This window comes from Prionailurus viverrinus, chromosome B3 (genome assembly GCF_022837055.1).
Source record: "Prionailurus viverrinus isolate Anna chromosome B3, UM_Priviv_1.0, whole genome shotgun sequence".
In the NCBI taxonomy this organism is placed as follows: Eukaryota; Metazoa; Chordata; class Mammalia; order Carnivora; family Felidae; genus Prionailurus; species Prionailurus viverrinus.
Genome location: NC_062566.1, coordinates 24,575,155 through 24,594,212, shown reverse-complemented (window position 1 = coordinate 24,594,212; position 19,058 = coordinate 24,575,155). Strand labels below are relative to the sequence as shown.

The 19,058-nt window shown below is 40.6% G+C and overlaps 1 protein-coding gene across 2 annotated transcripts in view; it reads left to right on the top strand.

Annotated features, from left to right (window-relative positions):
* Window positions 1–3,597: 3,597 nt before the first annotated feature.
* The window catches only part of ETFA (electron transfer flavoprotein subunit alpha), a 78,445-nt gene continuing 62,984 nt past the window's right edge, over window positions 3,598–19,058 (top strand). The window contains exon 1 of one of the 2 annotated variants that reach the window (XM_047862785.1): window positions 3,598–3,889. In XM_047862785.1, the coding sequence (XP_047718741.1) occupies window positions 3,851–3,889 (39 nt within the window). In that variant the 5' untranslated portion in view covers window positions 3,598–3,850. The remainder of the gene's footprint in view (window positions 3,890–19,058) is intronic. The other variant, XM_047862787.1, reaches the window with a different exon arrangement.

Genomic DNA, 19,058 nt, shown 5'->3' with positions numbered 1-19,058 from the left:
TACCTGAGCACTTTGGGCACCTTGTTTGCAGGGACCAACAGGCAAGAAGGAGAATCATCATCTTGGCCAGTTTGAATGCTTCTCAGTACTCTCTTGCTCGATTTTGACAATAAGGGGACAAGTGCAGTGACCTTGGCCTGAGAAGGCATGGTGGTCAGGGGCTCATATCCTCAGGTAAGCCACTGAGACCAGAGGAGATGCTAACTGAGGGTGAGGAGAATTTAGGATTGAAAACAATGAAGGAGGCAATGAGTACTAGTTGTGGCCCCTGGACAGGAACAGTAATTGGGGCTGTAGTTCGTCCCACTAACGCTCATCTTCTAAGTTTCCATCAGGAATTCTGGAGGAGCATTCCTGAAACTGGCCTGTGGAGAAGAAAAAAGACAGTGAGGTGTTTTCCAAAATAGACTGGAGTGTTGTCTTCTAGGGTTGACTGTGGCAAATCCACCCTCCTTTCCCCCACCCATTTCTTCCTTCCTTTTCTCTTTGGACAAACATTTCTATTAACACTCACTAAACATCCACATACATGAACCAGATAATAAAAACCATGGGTCTTACCACCAAAGCAGCTCATAAATTAGTGGGAAAAACAGACACCCAAACATGTATACAGAAATTGCGCTAATATAAATGTTTTAGTGTTCACATTTTGGTAGTACTTGACCTCCATGTAAATATGGAACTCCTCCACACTCCCCCCGAAACCCCCCAGGGAGCATCTCATGTGTGCTCATGAGCAGGTCTGGTCAGTTATCGCAGACTTTGGCAGTTTTCTGCCTTTACCTCTCTTCTGGCTCTGCTCTTCCAGAAATCATCCTGATCCATGGGTATTGCCCTTCTGCTGGCACAGATGCTGCTGATTCACTGGAGCCTGGGAGGTGACAAAGCTGTCCTGTGGTGTGGGGCTAGGGAATGTTCTCCCTCCTTTTCTGTTTTGCTTTCTCATGGGGGGAGGGCATGAAGGAGGTTAATTTGTGTACCATTTTTTAAACATTGCATTTAGTCCCTTTTAGTTTTTACTTAAAGTACTCTTCACTTTTCCTTACACTTCCACAGAACTCAAACATGAGTCCAGTGGGGGACCAGATTGGGAGGCAAATGCAGTGCTAAATGGAATACTGCATTGTCCTTCCCACATATAGATTCACTGGGGGCATCCAATGGCCCGAGTCTACTCATGGGCACAGGCATGGTCTCAGTGGTTGCAACGTATGTTCAAGCTGAGTCCTTGTTCGCAGAACCAGGAGGATGAAGGAGAGGGAAGGATTCATTTATCCTGGAAGATCAGGGAAGACCTTACAGAAGAAATGTCACTTGAGCTGAGTGTTAAAGGTGGAGTAGAGGTGGGGAAGAGGCAGAGCAAAAACTGAGCACAGGCCCCTTAGAATGTTTGTTGACTCAGTGTTCTTGCCCAGGGAACTTACATTCCCATGGAAGGAGATCAACAATAAACAAATGAACAAAAATGTGCATCCTGTTAGGTGGTGACAAATGCCAAACAGAAAAATCAAACATGAGGGAAGGAGGCTATTTTATCTAGAGTGGCCAAGGCTTGCCTTTCTGGAAATGTAGCTTTTGGGCAAAGACCTCAGCGAAGTGATGAAAAGAGCCTTCTGGATCCCCAGGAAAGAGATTTCAGGCAGAAGGAACAACCAAAGTGCAAAGCCCTGAGATGAGAGCCTGTTGGTGAATTCAAGAGCAGCAAGGCCTATGTCTGGGGCACGGTGATAGAACAGGGTTTTGAGCAGAGGACACAATCAGTTTGCTATTTGGAGAAGAGACTTCAGGAGGTAAGGGGATAAACAGAAAGAACAGTTAGGAGGCTCCGGGTGATAGAAATAGGGACGGTGTAGTGGTAGAGGAATAAATAAAGAGGTGTTGGTAGAAGTTGTTGGATTCTAGGCATCATCTGAAGGTAGAGCCAATGGGATGTATTAGTTAGACTTCACCAGGATGGAAAGGTTGTTGATAAATTGGGAATTGAGACCATTTCTGAACATATGACTCCCCTGCTTAAGAGTGTCATGGTAAAGTTCAGACCTTTTTAGTGAGTCATTGATTGGTTTGTTGATTCATCCAACAAATACTGACTGAATGCTTACTATGAGCCAGACACTGTTGAAGACACAATAATTAAAAAAAGGTAGGACATACAGTCAGATGGATGAGACAGACAAGTAACCAGGTCATTACAACCCATGTGACAATTGTCAATAAAGGGGAAAATAGGGGCACATGGGAGAGGTATCCAATTCAGAGTTGGTGGGGGGAGGAGTTTCCAAGCTGAAATTTCAAGAATGAATAGGTATTAAACAGTTAAAGGAGTAAAGGGAGAGTGAGGAAGAAGAGTGGGGAGGCAGAGGGGGTAGGGCATGGAGGATAGTTCTTTACGGCCATGGGGGATGAGAGGGAGGGGAAAGACAAGGCTCAAGAGAAAGGGAAGGAAGAGCTCACAAAGGGCTCATAAGTTATATTAAGGGGTTTGCATTTTATCCTAAAAGCCAATGGGGAGTCACTGAAGTATATTCAACAAGGGAGTAATATCACCAATTTACCTTTTTGAAAGAGTCTTTTGGTTGCAATGGGAGATGGATTGGAGGGTGGAGAAGACTAGAAGGTGGGAGAACAGTGAGAAGGCAACTGTAACCATCCAAACACGGAGAGGGGTAGAAAAGAGTCCTAGATGGATTTGGGAGCTATGTGGGAGTGGAATCACTAGAACTTAATGACTGATAGGGTAAGTGGATAAAGGGGAGAAAGGAGTCAAGTATGGTCCCTAGGTTTCTTGCTTGAGCAGTTGGGTGGAGGTGGAAAGCATTTGCTGAAAAGGGGAGTACAGGAGAATCAAATCTGGAGGGGGATGCTGTCAATTGTGTACATGTGGGTTTGAGATGTTGAGGGACATCCTGTGGAGATGTCCAAGTAGGTTGGGGCATATGTGGATCCAAAGGTCAGGATAGATTTGGCACCAACTGCACTGAAGCCAGGATGTGGGTGGGGTGCCCAGGGACAGGTAGAGAAGAAGAGGAGAGGAAGAGGATAAGGCCAGGGAAGGGGAGAAGGCCAGGGTCGGCCGCAATTCCCCAAATTCAAGGCTTTCCCCAACTACTGTTCCAGTTGTATCTCCAGCCATCCTGCCTCCTTTTACAGCCAGCACACAAAGTTCTGCCCCTGTCCTTGGGTCTTCACCTTACGTTCCTTCCTGGTTTTTGCCCACACGGTTCTTTCCTCCAGAACCTAGCTCAAACATCATCACTTCGGTGAATCCCTCTTTCCGTAATAAGAAATTTGTATGTTTCCTTCAGAGTCTGGTGAGGTCAACTTCTTATGCATCCTTTTATTATATTCCCCTGACCTGGAAAATGTGTTTAGCACGTTACAGGTGGAGCGTTGACATGCGTGAATAAAAAAGCAAACAAAAGAATAACTGGGGTGGGGGGGGGGGACTTCATCCAGAGGGCTGGCAGCCAGGAGACTGACGTCATCAGCTCAGGGTGAAAGTTCACTTTCAGAACGTTGCCCACTGTGGGGCTGAGAGGCATTCTGGGCCACCACTGTCGCTGGTAGTTCACCAGCTCCGCCAGCCATTCAGCCGCTGCACTTCACCCGAGCCTCACCTTTGCCCTACTTCCAAGCCCAGTCCCTAACTTTCCGCCAACCCCGTTGGTTGCGCGACTGCCCAATGGGCAGACAGAAACCGTGAGCTCTCGCTCTTCCCTTGAGCCGTTTCCGCTCTCGTTAGCGCGTCTCGCGAGCGTTACAGTGACTCGCAGAGGCGGCGCTGCTTGGTTGGGCTACCGGAGGCCGTGAGACTGACGGTGCTTCTAGGCGGACGGGAATAGAGACCATGTTCCGAGCGGCGGCTCCAGGCCAGCTCCGGCGGGCGGTGAGTCCTGGAGGGAAAGGCAGAGCCCGATGACGGCCCATCCTCAGTGTACTGCCCCCGTGAGTGCCTTGGCGAAGGTCATAGTCTTCCACAGACCTGACCAGCCTTACTTAACGCAGGCAGGCCCAGCACGGTCTGTGGCTCAGGCCCGAAGTTCTAGGGTCTGCCCTTGACTCCTTCCCGGTGGACCGCGGGGTGGCCGATGTCAGAGGTCAGGGTGACCCAGAGTATGAAGCCGCGCTTCTGTTTCCCAGCCCCTCTTGAACCTTCCGGATTTACTCCGCATTCTGCCAGGCCGCCAGGTTCTCCAGTTTGGCGGGGAGTGGGCAGCTGCGTCCCGGGAATCTTTCCCTGAGGAAGGAAAATGTCGCTGCTGGGATGGCCTCTTGGAAAGAGTTTAAAACCTGAATTCACCTGGAAGCCAACATTTCTGGAAGAATTAAAACATTTTCTCTGGGCGCGTAGGGGCTGCTGGAATCCACTCACAGCCAAGTGCTGGGGGGCTCCGGGGTAAGGGCGGTGTTTTAAGAACTTGGTCTGCTCTCTGATTTATGGGGCAGTGCTGAGTTTAGGGGATTGTAGTGTAAAGTCAGTCATCCAGTTTCACAGCTTTAGCCAGTTTTATAAGGCAGGCGTGTCTTTTTATACAGTAGATTGTTGGTTAAATAGCCGGGGAACTATTGGTAATGGTAAGTTTTTGGTGCTTTCCTTAGTGACAAATCAAGAGTTTACCACATTTTTCTCTTCTCTCGTGAGAAACACCGACAGAAAATATATTTTTGTCTTTATGCTATGGGGACAACCGTATTTGGAGGTTGACTGATTACAAGTCAAGTAACAATTTATATTGTGGGTTCTGTAAGTTTTCTAAGTTACAGTTAGGTTAAGTGAAAAACAAGATTGCTAAATTGGGTCAGAAACTTTATGGACTTTTTTTACTTTTTCTATACTTTGTTTTATGCATGCATATTTTCACATCCACCACTGGGATTTTTCTCCCTGACAGATAGTTGGCAATATTCCTAGATGTCTGTAGGCTCTTTTCTTGTGTATTCTTTGTTTCATTTAAAAAAAAAAAAAGAAAAGAAAAGAAAAGAAAAATCCTGCATGCCCCTCTACTCTGTGAAAAAGTTCAAATCCCCATCCTTCAGGTCGCTGTTCAGTTTTCTCCCAGGAGATTTTTTTTTTTCCTCAGAAGATCTAGACATAAACAAGTTACAGTTGTGAATTTTGGAAAACTCCAGGTATCAGAGCCAGACTGGCAGAAAAATAGCTATGCAGTAATTAGAAGGTAGTTTTGTGGACAAGTTAGGAGTCTGGCATAAGTGAAATAATTTTAGTGGGGGCAATTTAGGACTCAGATGTTTTGTAGATCTCATGGAAAAAATGGAATGATTAGCTTAAGTGATTCTTCTTGTCAACACAGTTTGCCAGTGTGCATACATGGTATTTCCAAATCTTTATCGTGGTTTGCCAAAGAGTTTGACCTTGCCTTATTTTGAGAATTTGAAGTCAAGCTAAATAGAGTAGTTGCTCTAAAGTCATAAGAATGCTTCAGAGTTGAATTTCAAGAATCTAAGGAAGTGGTGGGAACACTTCTAAAATGGATCCATACATACACATACGTATTTAACTTTTTAAATTTTGAAATAATTTAAGACTTAGAGAAAAGTTATAAGAATAGTGCACATAATTCTCAAAATCCTTTCAGTTTCACCAGCATTAACAGTTTGACATATTTGCTTTATCTCTTTTCATATATACTTACTATTATTTTTCTGGACTACTTGAGAATATGTTGCAGATATACCACTTATTCCCAAGTAAGTCAGTGTGTATTTTCTAAAAACAAGGAGGTTCACCTTTCATTTCCATGGTAAAATTGGCAACGTCAGGCAGTTTTAACAACGATAAAATACTGTTGTCTAATCTGCAGACATGCAAACATTGCCAATTGTCATATTAATATCATTTTTAACAGTTTTCCTGGCAATTTGGTCTAGGGTCCTTGAGAATCATGCCTTACATTTAGTTTTCTTGTATCTTTAGTCGTTGTTAGAAAAGCTCCTCAGCCTTTCTTTGGCTTTGATGGCATTGACATTTTTGAAGAGTACAGGCCTTTTTTGTTGTTGTTGACTGTCTCTATTTAGGTTTGTCTGGTGTTTCCTCATGATTAGATTCTGGCAGGAGTATCACAGAAGTGATACTGTGTTTTCAGTGCATCGTGTCGGGCAGCTCATAATGTTAATTTATCTCATTATTGGTGATGTTGACTTTAATTCCTTGCATAAAGTGTTGTTCACCAAGTTTTTCCACTCTCAAGTTACTACTTCTCCCTTTGTGATTTTTAACAATTTGTTAAAATTAGATACGTTGAGATTATGTGAGTCTCCTGTTTCTCATCACCTGTTGATGTTGAGATATTACTATGATGTAAAATGGTAATTTTTCGAATTCCATGATTCCTTCTACATTTATTATATTCTGTTATAAGGAAGAATATTTTCTTCTTGCTTATTTTTGTATTTATCATGGATCCTTTATTTAGTAGATTATAATCCATTACTACTCTTACATTTTTTGATGCTTTTAAGTTGTCTTGTATTTCTAAAGTGGGAGTCCCTTCATGGGACTTCTGTTTACTTATGCTTCTGTTTACTTACAATGTCATAAAGTCAGATAGCTTTTGTGAAATCTGTACTCTTGGAATTAAAAAAAAAATTCTGTAGCCAACCATGAGTTTTTTTGGAAGATATTTTTCCACAAAACTATATTTTTACTAATAAAGTTAATCTATTAAAAGATTACCTTAAACTGTTAACAATGTGTATAAAGCTAACTATACCCTTAAAAATGATTAATATGATAAATGTTATGTTTTTTTACTGCAATTAAAATTTTTTTAATGTTTATTTATTTTGAGAGAGAGCTGGGGAGGGACAGAGAGGGAGGGACAAAGAATGAAACTTCAAGCAGGCTCTACACTCAGTGTGGAGCCTGATATGGGGTGCGATCCCATGACCATGGGATCATGACCTAAGCCTAAATCAAGAGCTGAAAGCTTAACCAACTGAGCCACCCAGATGACCCTGTTTGTTACTGGAATTAAAAAAGGGGCGGGGGATGCCTTAAACTGTTAGAATGTAAGTCAAATGACTTGCATTTGGTATTCAAGTTCTCTTTCCAGTGTTAACCTGATTTGTGCCCTTGAGCAAATTCCTTCATCTTTTGGGGGCTCCTCAATGTCATCTGTTTAATGAAGGTGGTATTTTACATCTGCAATAAGGAGCTTAGAGAACACATTAAGAGGGAAATAGGGAAAAAAGAGAGGGGAATAGGTAGGCATTTGCAATTAACATTCTTGCAAGGAAGTTAATCTGAATTATGAGTATTATTTTATATTCATTTGCATTTGAAATTGATTTGTTGACTAATAAGATACCAGAGAAATACTTTATGTGGAGAGTGAAGCAACACTTCTCAAGGTCAATTGAGTGTCCTGTTTTTGTATTCATTACTAGATGGAAGGCATAACAATCATGATTCAGAAGCTATGAAACTGGTGTGAAGGAACATGACATTTTTCAGAGTCCATGGCCTAGCATTGACAAATGAGATTGAACTCTATAATTTGCATGCAAATTTTAATTTCTTTTGAAAGAAGAAAGAGAGCCAATTTTGATGGAGTTCTAAAAGATTTATTGTATAAGGTGAATTCCATAAAATTATGCTGCTTGCCAATGTGTCTACCAAGGGTCTTGTCTGTTTTAAAAGTGAAGTAAATTGAGTGTGTTTTTAATATTATAATCAATGTCATATGACATTTCTAGTCATGATTAAAAGCTATCATATTTTATTACTAAAGAGGTTAAAGTAAGTTATTTAAGTACAGAAATGTAATATACATTTTATTATTACAAAATGTATGTTAAAATAGGGATAGTTGACTTTAATTATATATTATTTATCTTTTGCATTAGAACTTGTAAAGATTTTTATAGATTATTCATGCCTTTTTTTAATTTATTATTTTTTTTAACGTTTATTTATTTTTGAGACAGAGAGAGACAGAGCATGAATGGGGAGGGTCAGAGAGAGAGAGGGAGACACAGAATCTGAAACAGGTTCCAGGCTCTGCGCTGTCAGCACAGAGCCCGACGCGGGGCCCGCACTCACGGACCACGAGATCACACCCTGAGCTGAAGTTGGACATGTAACTGACTGAGCTACCCAGGCGCCCCTCATGCCTTTTTATTTTTGAGTTAAGAAGTAAAAAGACCCTCACATTCTCCTTCCCCTTACCCATATCCCACTTAGTTCGCAAAGATGGTGGGGGGTAGTAGGCTAAGTTATTATTTAAAAACATTTTTTTTTTTACATTTATTTATTTTTGAGAGACAGAGTGAGACAAAGTGAGAGTGGGGGAGGGACAGAGAGAGACGGAGACACAAGATCAGAAACAGGCTCCAGGCTCTGAGCTGTCAGCACAGAGCCCGATGCTGGGCTTGAACCCACAGACCGTGATATCATGACCTGAGCCGAAGTCGGACGCTCAACTGACTGAGCCACCCAGGTGCCCCTAGGCTAAATTATTCTTACTACTTTAGGTTTTGAGTGGGTTTGTAAGGGAGTTAGATTCTACCTTTTTTTTCTTCTAAGACTTGTGGTAGTTTACTACATGAACATAGAGTTTGTCTATGTTCAGCAGGAACTCTTAAGCAGTAAATCTCCTTGGTTGCTCCTAAAAGACTGAAAAAATCAAAAGCAGTGTCATAATTGTTAAGGTTGAATAAGAGAAGGACCAAAATATTTCCATTGGACTTATAACGAGGTTGTCAGTGACTTTGAAGAGATTGGATTCAGTGTTGTGGTGGAAATGAAAGTCGGTTTGCTGTGAGTAAAGGAGACAGAGAGATGAGGCAGTAGTTGGTGCTTACAGATATCATTTTCAAGAAGTTTGTCTCTGAAAGGGTGGAACCCTTTTAAGCCCTGCCCTAAAAAATTATACTCTCTCATAAAGGCCAGTCAACTCTATGAGGGTATGTAGTTGGTATACAGAAGAAAACTTCTCACATTTTATTACTTAAACTAATTTTAGTCAGTAGTCTTGGTAAGTTTTCTAAGAGCATGGTGGGTAGTGATTTAACAAGTTTATATACTGTTCTTGGTAGGTACACATGTAAGTTCTTAGGTAATTAAGTTACCAGTGAGATACAAAGAGTTGCTTTTTAGTTTTTTTATCATTTTGGGGAAACTTCATTTAGTCACTAAACATTCATTGAATATCTGCTGTGTGCCAGGCACAAAGGTAGGTACTAAATTCACAGTGGAGAACAAGACAGACCTAATTCTTGCCCACATGGTATGAATAGATAAGGGAAGAAAGACATTGAACACATTATTTTAAGTATAATCATTGTAACAGAAAGTTGTATAGGGTATTTGGGGAACAAAATGGCAGGATTAATCTAGTTGGGGGGCTGGAGAAATTCTGAAAGGATATCTGAAATTACTTTGTAAACTGAGGTGCTTTACAGTTGTTATTGAGTGATGAATTAATAGTAAGAGGAAAAGATTTTCTTTAGACAAAAAACGTCATTTTTGAGTTTTGTCTATCTTAGATCACTTATTTAGTATTTTAATTCTGTTCATATTGTATGTGTTCTTATTAGATATCTTGGTTTTTAATATGGATTGTTTCCAGGCTTGAACTAGAAACAGAAACAGAAACTAGAAACAGTTTGATCGTTCAAAACAAAATTGAAAGTCCATGTGAATTTTGTCTAAGGTAAGGTGGAACATGCTGAAGGAACCCTGGAAATTAAGAAAAAATAGTCTGGAGTAATGACACCACATGAAAAGGAATATCTGTAGCACCCTGGCTTCAATTCTGTATGACCCTGAAGGGCCTGCATAGCTTCAGGCCTCCTTGTGAGATCAACTGAGATCTTTGTTGTGACTGCATCACAGTGTTTCGGTTTAGCTTCTTCCACTGCTCAGTCCTGTTTCCTTGATGTCTCATAGATGTTGTTTCCAGGAGTACCCCCCGGAAAACTTCTTCCACACTTACACACACAGAAGGAAGACATGATTGTATGGTGGCAACAAGCAGCTAAAGCATCCACTGTATGCAGTGAATTAACTTACTCACCTATGTATCTAGAATGGTCCTAACTGTCTGTGTTCATTCTTGGGAGAATTAAGACAACAGTCATTTAGATTTTCTCTGGCTCAGATGAGCAACTTTGGAGAAAGGTCTTAAAATTGCTTTCTATAGCTCAGTGTATACAGTAGAAGTATTTAAAGGATGTTTTTAAAGCAACAGAAGATTTTTAAAAAAATAGACTTATTTGGAAAAAAAAGACTATATGGGGGAGCAGTTTTAGACTCACAGCAAAATTGAGGAGAAACTACAGAAAGTTCCTATATATGACTCCCCACCCATCCCTACCCCCTCCCTAGCCTCTCACTATTAACATCCTACACCAGAGTGGTACTTTTGTTCCACTTGATTGTATACATTCATTTGACAAATGTACAGTGGCATGTATACATCATTATAGTATTGTAAAGAATGGTTTCAATGCCCTAAAATCTACTGTGCTCTGCTTATTTCCCTCTTACCTCCCTGCCCCCACCCCCTGGCAACTACTGATCTTTTCACTGTCTCCATAGCTTTGCCTTTCCAGCATGTCATCTGAGTGAAACTGTACAGTATATAGCCTTTTTTTGGCCTGATAGCACGTTGTTTTTTTTTTTTTAAGTGCTAAATATTCTGTTTTCTGGATGAATTACAGTTTATTTATCCATTTACCTACTGAAGGACATTTTGGTTGCTGTCAAGTTTTGGCAATTATGAATAAAGCTGCTATAGACATCCATGTTTAGGTTTTTGTGTGTAAGTAATTTTTTAGCTCATTTGGGTAAATACTAAGGAATGTGACTGTTGGATTGTATGACAAGAATATATTAGTTTTGTGAAAAACTGCCATATTCCAAAGTGGCTGTACAATTTTTAATTTCTCCCAGAGTTCCTGTTGCTCCACATCCTCACCAGCATTTGGTATTGTCAGTGTTTTGGATTTTTGCTATTCTAATTTTTTTTTTTTAATGTTTATTTTTGAGAGAGAGAAAGAGAGCCAGATCGCGATCAGGGAAGGGGCAGAGAGAGAGAGGGAGAAACAGAATCTGAAGCAGGCTCCAGGCTCTGAGCTGTCAGCATCGAATTTGACGTGGGGCCCGAACGCATGAACCGTGAGATCATGACCTGAGCTGAAGTCGGGTGCCCAACTTGACTGAGCCACCCAGGCACCCCTGGATTTTCATTATTCTAATAGTATATGCAGTAGTATCTCATTTTTGTTTTAATTTGCAGTTCCCTAGTGAGACATGATGTTGAACATCTTTATATGTGCTTATTTACCATTTATATATCTTCTTGGTGAGGTGTCTGTTCAGATATTTTGCCCGTGTATAAAAACCAATTTTTTTTTTTTTTTTAATATTTATTGATTTTTGAGACAGAGAGAGACAGAGCATGAACCGGGGAGGGTCAGAGAGAGGGAGACACAGAATCTGAAACAGGCTCCAGGCTCTGAGCTGTCAGCACAGAGCCTGACACGGGGCTCGAACTCACAGACTGAGATCATGACCTGAGCCAAAGTCAGCCGCCTAACCGACTGAGCCACCCAGGCGCCCCAAAACCAATTTGTTTCTTATTGTTGAATTTTTAAGAGCTCTTCGTGTTCTTTTAGATATCTTTTTATCAGATATGTCATTTGCAAATATTTTTCTCCCAGTCTTTGGGTTGTCATCTCATTTTTTGTTTTAAGAGACAGGGAGAACATGAGTGGGGGAGGGACAGAGGGAGAGGGAGAGAGAAAATCTTAAGCAGGCTTCAAGTCTAGCACACACCCCAATGCAGGGATTGATCTCACAACTGTGAGATCATGACCTGACCAGAAATCAAGAGTCAGATGCTTAACTGACTAAGCCACCCAGGTGCCCTGATGAAGAGGTTTTTAAAATCAATGTTCGGTTCATTTATTGGATATTTCCTTTGTGCTAGATACTGAAGTAGAAGCTAGGGTTATAGTGATAAGAAAATCAGACATGGCCCCTGTACTCAAAATCAAGTGGGGAAGACAAAATAATCTAGTTAGTATAATCAAGTGTGATAAGTGCTATAAGGGAGGCAATTCAGTGTACTGTGTTGGTGCTAACAAAGTTAACTAGTCCAAGGAGAACCAAAGAAAGCTTTTGTGTATAGCTAACATTCATTGAGCATTTATTATGTTCCAGTCACTATTCCAAATAATTCAATCCTCACAACAACTCTGTGAGGTTATTATTATTATCATCTCCATTTTATGATCAGGGAATTGAGACACAGAGAAGTTATGGTGGAGGTGGAATTCAAACCCAGGCAGGGTGGCTCCAGAGCCTGTATGTTTACCACTGCTCTGTACTAAGGCTTCTTGGAAGGATTGGCATTTAAGCAGAAAACTTAAGGATGATTGGAAGCTAACCAGGTAAGAAGGGAAGAGGTTCTCTAGGTAGAGGGAACAATGTGAGGGAAGGCTGGAGGTCAGAGAGAGCAGGCAAGTTCAAGTATCTGAAAATAAGGTATAAACGGAGAGAGGATATATGGCTAGAGAGGTAGATCACACCATAAAATAAATGCCTGATAAGCCAACATAGAGTCTAGTTTACCATATCCTAAGGAGACAGGAAGCAATTAATGTGTTTTAAGCAGAGGAATAACAGGCTAGATTTATATCATGGAAAGCTCACTGAGAGGAATGGATTGAAGGGGAGAAAGTTAGGTTGGGAGATGGTTGGGGTGATATAGGAGAGGGATAATGGCCTGCACTAACTAGGTGGTGGCACCGATGATGGAGAAGTGAATAGATTTAGGAGATACTGTATTTAGAAGGCAGAATTGTTATGATTGGCAGTTTATTGGATGTGAGGGTTGAGAAAAAGCTCAGATCTGAGTTTCAGATCATGGTTTGTGCAGCTTGTTAGAGAGTGGTGCATCCCCTGAAGAACTCTGGAGAAGGAGTATGGTGAGAGGCTAGAATATCAGGGGAAAGATGAGTTAAGATTTGAATTGCTGAGTTGGAAAGTGATGAGACAGGCACGTTAAGCAGTTGGATATGCAGATGCAGCCTAATTGTAGGTCTGGCGCTTAGCAAGGTTTGTTATCTCTTTCTCCCTCCTTCCCCCAATATATATGTGATTCATGTACACGTGGTAAATTATAAATTAAGCCATGGAAATGAGAGTGGAATAGTCCATAATTTCAAATAATGCTGAGAGAACAAGTAAGGTAAAGCCTGAAGCATATCTGTTGGTAATTTTAGTGAGGACATAAACCAGAATGCATGTAGTTGAGGCATGAATGGGAGCTGAGGAATTAGAGAATTGGAGTGGAAGTTGGGGCTAGTGGGTTTTTAATTTTGGGCTTGTTTAAAATTGGGAGAGCCTCGAACATGTTACATGTTGATGGGAAGGAGCCCTGGAAAATGAAAGAGGTTGGAGACATGACTGAGAGGAGATTATAGAAAAAGTCTTTGACTAGATTTGAGAGGACAAAATCTAAAGCCCAGATAAAGATACCAGATCTAGGACCTGTAGCAGCTTCTATTTTGACAGGGCAGGGGCAGGAATTTTTGTTGGATATCAGGAAAGTGCAGCAGGTCCCCTGTGATGGCTTCAGTTTTCATTGTGAATAAGGAAGTGAGGTGCTTTTCTGAGAGTAGGGAGCAGACTGTTGGCAGTTGAGAACATCAGAGGGGAATCTTTGAAATGGTTGTATGGACAGTGAGAGTGGCAACATGGATATCATAGTAATATTGTCAGGCAGTTTTGAGCGCCCAGATAAGGTTAATGACCCAGAATTTATCGTGACTGCAGTGTGCATTAAGTAATTATAATTTCAGTGTTTTGAAGAGATTGAGATTCCTTTTTTGGCTGTTACCTAATTAAATATTTCGGTAGTTTATCTTTAATGTTTAAGGACTTGGTTTCTTTTCCCCCATAAAAAATAGAGCCCTTTGGGGCACCTGGGTGGCTCAGTTGGTTAGGCAACCGACTTCGGCTCAGGACATGATCTCACAGTTCGTGAATTCCAACCCCACACGGGACTCCGTGCTGACAGCTCAGAGCCTGGAGCCTACTTCAGATTCTGTGTCTTCCCTCTCTCTACCCCTCCCCTGCTCATGCTCTGTGTCTCTCTGTCTCTCAATAATAAATAAACGTTAAAAAAGTTAAAAAAAAAAATAGGGCCCTAAGTATGCAGATGCAATGGATCATAAGATAATAAAATGTAACTTTTGTTTAAAAACCTTTTTGGTAATGGACCCATACCTTTTGAATCTTTAGTGGTATCTATCCAACTCTTCTATATAAAATTGGATTTTAGGGCTATGGAATTTTTAGAGCTGGAAAAGAGGGCTTTGACCTCATTTGTTTGTTTGTTTCTTTTTGATCAGTGCTGTTTTTAAAAAAGCAGGGAAGTATTTGCTAAATGAAATCTTATAGGAATGACCCATATACATGTTTCCCCTGTTATGCAGAATAGAGCTTTCCTATGAAACCTTTCATAAGCTGAAATGGTATAAAGTGAAGAAGCAATTGCCATTAATTTATACAGAAAAATGTTTAAGCATTTTCAGACCCCAAAAATAATCTCTCTTAGGCTTAAAAAAATTTTTTTTAATGTTTATTTATTTTTGAGACAGAGAGAGACAGACAGACAGAGCTCGAGTTGGGGAGGGGCAGAGAGAGAGAGGGAGACACAGAATCCGAGGCAGGTTCCAGGCTCTGAGCTGTCAGCACAGAGCCCAAAGCAGGGCTTGAGCCCATGATTGTGACCTGAGCCGAATTAGATGCTTAACTGACTGAGCCACCCAGGCGCCCCATCTCTTAGGCTTTTCTGATACCATAGGACACATCTTGCTAATGGATGCACAGAGTAAGTTGAGACAAATCACAGATGCTCACAAAGCTATGGTGGCTTGATGCTGAGTGTATATCCAGGGAAGGAGCTTTATGGTTCCATTCTTGCTGCTTTGGGATGTGTGATGCTTTGGGTTACAGCTTGCTGCAAAACCAATGCTGAAGGCTATTTTTGCTTGTCACCTTTTTTTCATAAAAGTGAAAATCCTCTTCGGATTTCTTTTGGTTAGTGGAAACAGGAAGATGTTTTATAAAAGTGAAGTGGTATAATGTGAACTTTTGAAAAGTGGGGAATACCTATATAAGACAGCTTAAAATGATGGTACTTTGATGTGAGCTAGTAATTAAAAACTCAGATTCTGGAGTCTGACTACTTGCACTTTTTTTTTTTTTTTTTAAATTTTTTTTTTTTCAACGTTTATTTATTTTTGGGACAGAGAGAGACAGAGCATGAACGGGGGAGGGTCAGAGAGAGAGGGAGACACAGAATCGGAAACAGGCTCCAGGCTCTGAGCCATCAGCCCAGAGCCTGACGCGGGGCTCGAACTCACGGACCGCGAGATCGTGACCTGGCTGAAGTCGGAACCGACTGCGCCACCCAGGCGCCCCCTGACTACTTGCACTTTTAAGCTGGCTTTGTTTTCTTAGTTATGTAGCCACTAAGCTTCATTTTCCTTGTCTGTAAAGTCAGGGAATACAGTACCTACATCATAGAGTTATGTGTTTTAATTAAGATATACAGTTGACCCTTGAACAATATGGGTTTGAACCTCACTGGTCTACTTGTATGTGAAAATTTTTGATAAATAACTGTGTAGTACTGTAAGTGTATTTTCTTTTCTAATGATTTTCTTAATATTTTCTTTAGCTTTAGTGTAAGAATACAGTGTGTAATACATATAACATACCAAATACGGGTTAACCAACTGTTAACGTAATTGGGGAGGCTCTGGTCCAACAGTAGGCTGTTAGTTTTGGGGGAGTCAAAAGTTACATGTAGATCTTTGACTGCACCAGGGTCAGTGCCCTAACCCCTATGTTGTTCAAGGGTCAACTCTATATATTTTGGTTTAGTTAATTTGGTTAAAGCAAAGCCGAGGAGCCATTCTGGGAACCCTGCTTGCCTAGTTCTCACTTCATCCTATGTGGTGGTTCCTGAGATGCCTCCCTGGAACTCTTAGCTTCTTTATATGGAGTGTAGTTTGAAACCTTCTGATCTAGTTCATCTCCCTCAATTTGCATGTGAAGAAACTGGGCTCTAGATTGAGGCATATCATTTTATTTTTATTTTTTAAACAATCTGATTTTTTAAGTCTACTTATTTTAAGAAAGAGAGAGTGTGAGTAGGGAAGGAGCAGAGAAAGGGAAAGAGAATCCCTAGCAGGCTCCACACTGTCAGTGCAGAGCCTGACGTGGGGCTCGATCTCACAAACCAGGAGATTATGACCTGAGCTGAAATCAAGAGTCAGACACTTAACCAAATGAGCCCCCTAGGCACCCTACAGCGTAACATATTAAAGGCTACAGGCCAATTTCTCCTGCTAAACACAACTATTATTGCTGTATTAAGCCATATAACCATGTTTAGGTGCTGTAGGTTTTCTTTACATGGTATCTGAGGAATAGAAGGTAGAACACTGAGTTAGAAGGAAGCTTAGTATTAAAAAAAATAATAACAAGGAGTCAATTGATAATGTAACATAGAGTGTTGGGGCTCTGGGTGGCTCAGTCAGTTGAGTGTCTGACTCGATTTTGGCTCAGATCATGATTGTGGGATTGAGCTCCATGTTGGGCTCAACACTGAGCATGGAGCCTGCTTAAGATTCTCTCTGTCTCCCCTGCTTTCTCTCTCTCTTTCTCTCTCTCTCTCTCTCTCTCTTAAAAAAAAAAAAGTAATATAGAGTGCCTTTGTGATGTATATAGTACTTAGTAAAGATTGATAAGGCAAAGAACTGAGTGTGTTCTTACATATATTCTTTTGTTGTTGTTTACTCTTATAATTTTGAATAGTCTTTTTAAATTTTTTTTATTTTTGAGAGAGAGAGACAGAGTCTGAGCAGGGGAGGAACAGAGAGAGGGAGACACAGAATCCGAAGCAGATTCTAGGCTTTGAGCTATTAGCACAGAGCCTGATGCGGGGCTTGAACTCATGGATCGCGAGATCATGACCTGAGCTGAAGTCAGATGCCTAACTGACTGAGCCACTCAGCCGCCCCTTAAACAGTCTCTTTAAAAGAATATACTGTGTCCCCCTAGGAGTTCTAAAACGCTTGAGGATTCCTTGGGAGGATGGCCTACTTTATCTTATGATAGGACTATAATTTATAGCAATTATGGGCCTTCTGCCACCAAATCTTGGATTTATTCTTCAAATGGTGATGGAAATCTCATAATTTTTATAGTAAATGATGTGTGAAACATAATCAAAAATATGGTGTCTGATATATATTGGTAATAAGTAGCTTGTTACTGGCAATTCTTGTGAAATGTGATTTAAATCATAAATTATGCCATTGAGTTCTAATTAGAGTTCTTTGCAAGATACCGTGCTCTTCTGATTAAAAAAGAAAAAGTACTATATATTTCTACAGATGTGTATTAAAAAAAAACCCAAAAAACATTGTAGCAGACTCTTTGAATAGTCCTGGTATTTGCCTTCTAAGAACTTTCATTCCCTCCCAAGAATTGTGAACTGTTGTGAATTGCCACAACTTTCTGGAGAACAGTTTGTGCCAGTATTAAAAGCCTTAAAAGTGTGCCTGTCTCTTGATCTAACACTTCTAGGAATTTGTCATAAGAAAAGAATCATAATATCTGCATAAATATTTCTAACCTTAACTTTAACCACTTCCTATAAGAAGGCAATTTTTTTTATCGTTATACATGCAGGTACTCGATCTGGCAACAACAAAAGTCTCATTTTCCCTCCTTTACTTGCTTCCATTGAGTAAAAAAAAAAAGGGAGGGAAAAAAAAAACAACAACAAGAAATGCCATCCATGATACATAATGCAGTGATTTCTTCCTCTGTCATGTCCCTAGAGTCTCTGGTCCCCAGCTCTGGGATTGGTTCATCAAGGATAGAGGGGGTTAGAGGACTGAGGAGAAGGTTGAGGATGAACTGGTAAAGGTAGAAAGCTTAGGGGAGGAAGGGTCCCTGTTGGAAAGTTGCACAGAATCTGGCTTAGTCTTCTATGCAAGCAGAGAAGCTAAAGTCTGGCCAGGTTCTTTTTTTTTTTTTTTTTTTTTTTTTTTAAAATTTTTTAAATGTTTTTATTTGTTTTTGAGAGAGAGAGAGAGAGACAGCATGAGCAGGGGAGGATCAGAGAGAGGGAGACACAGAATCTGAAGCAGACTCCAGGCTCTGAACTGTCAGCACAGAGCCTGATGTGGGGCTTGAACCCACCGACCACGAGATCATGACCTGAGCCGAAGTCAGATGCTTCACTGACTGAACCACCCAGGCGCCCCATGTCTGGCCAGATTCTGATCAGAAGAGTCTTTACAGACTGAAACAAACTCTCATTTGTTGAGGATGAGTGCAAAGATTTAGCTATGAGGATGGTCTTCCCTGCATTTTTAAAAAAATGTGTTATTTATTTATTTATTTATTTATTTATTTATTTATTTATTTATTTAAAGTAATCTCTGCACCCAACGTAGATTTCAAACTCACAGGCCTGAGATCAAGATTTGCACACTCCATTGAGTGAGCCAGCCAGGCGCCCCTGCATTGTTTTTACAGATTACAGAACTGGTTAAACTGGTATGCTCATATACTTAACACCAATAAAAAGGAAAAGTATTAAAATATGGCAATAGGTATTTATAGTATAGTAAATGAAAACATAAGTATTTTCCAAATTTAATTGTGTAATGAGCATTGTAAGTCCTATGCCTCCCTGCCTTTCATTCATACCCTCCTGTGTAAATTTCCAGCTCTGGATGTAAATTTTATACCATGCTTCCTTCACTCCAACTCCATATCAAAGATTATTGCTGAATTAAGCCATATAACCATGCCATTTGATTTTCAGTGCCTATTTTTCTCATTTCTCATTGCAGTTTTTCACAAGGATAATTCCACAGTTTTCTTATTTTCTTAGACTTCGTCACACCTGTGGTACCCTTCCTTATGTTTTCACAAGACAGGAACACCTAAGCTTGTTCCTTTCTTACCCTTGATTCTGTGCTTCATGATCTGCAAC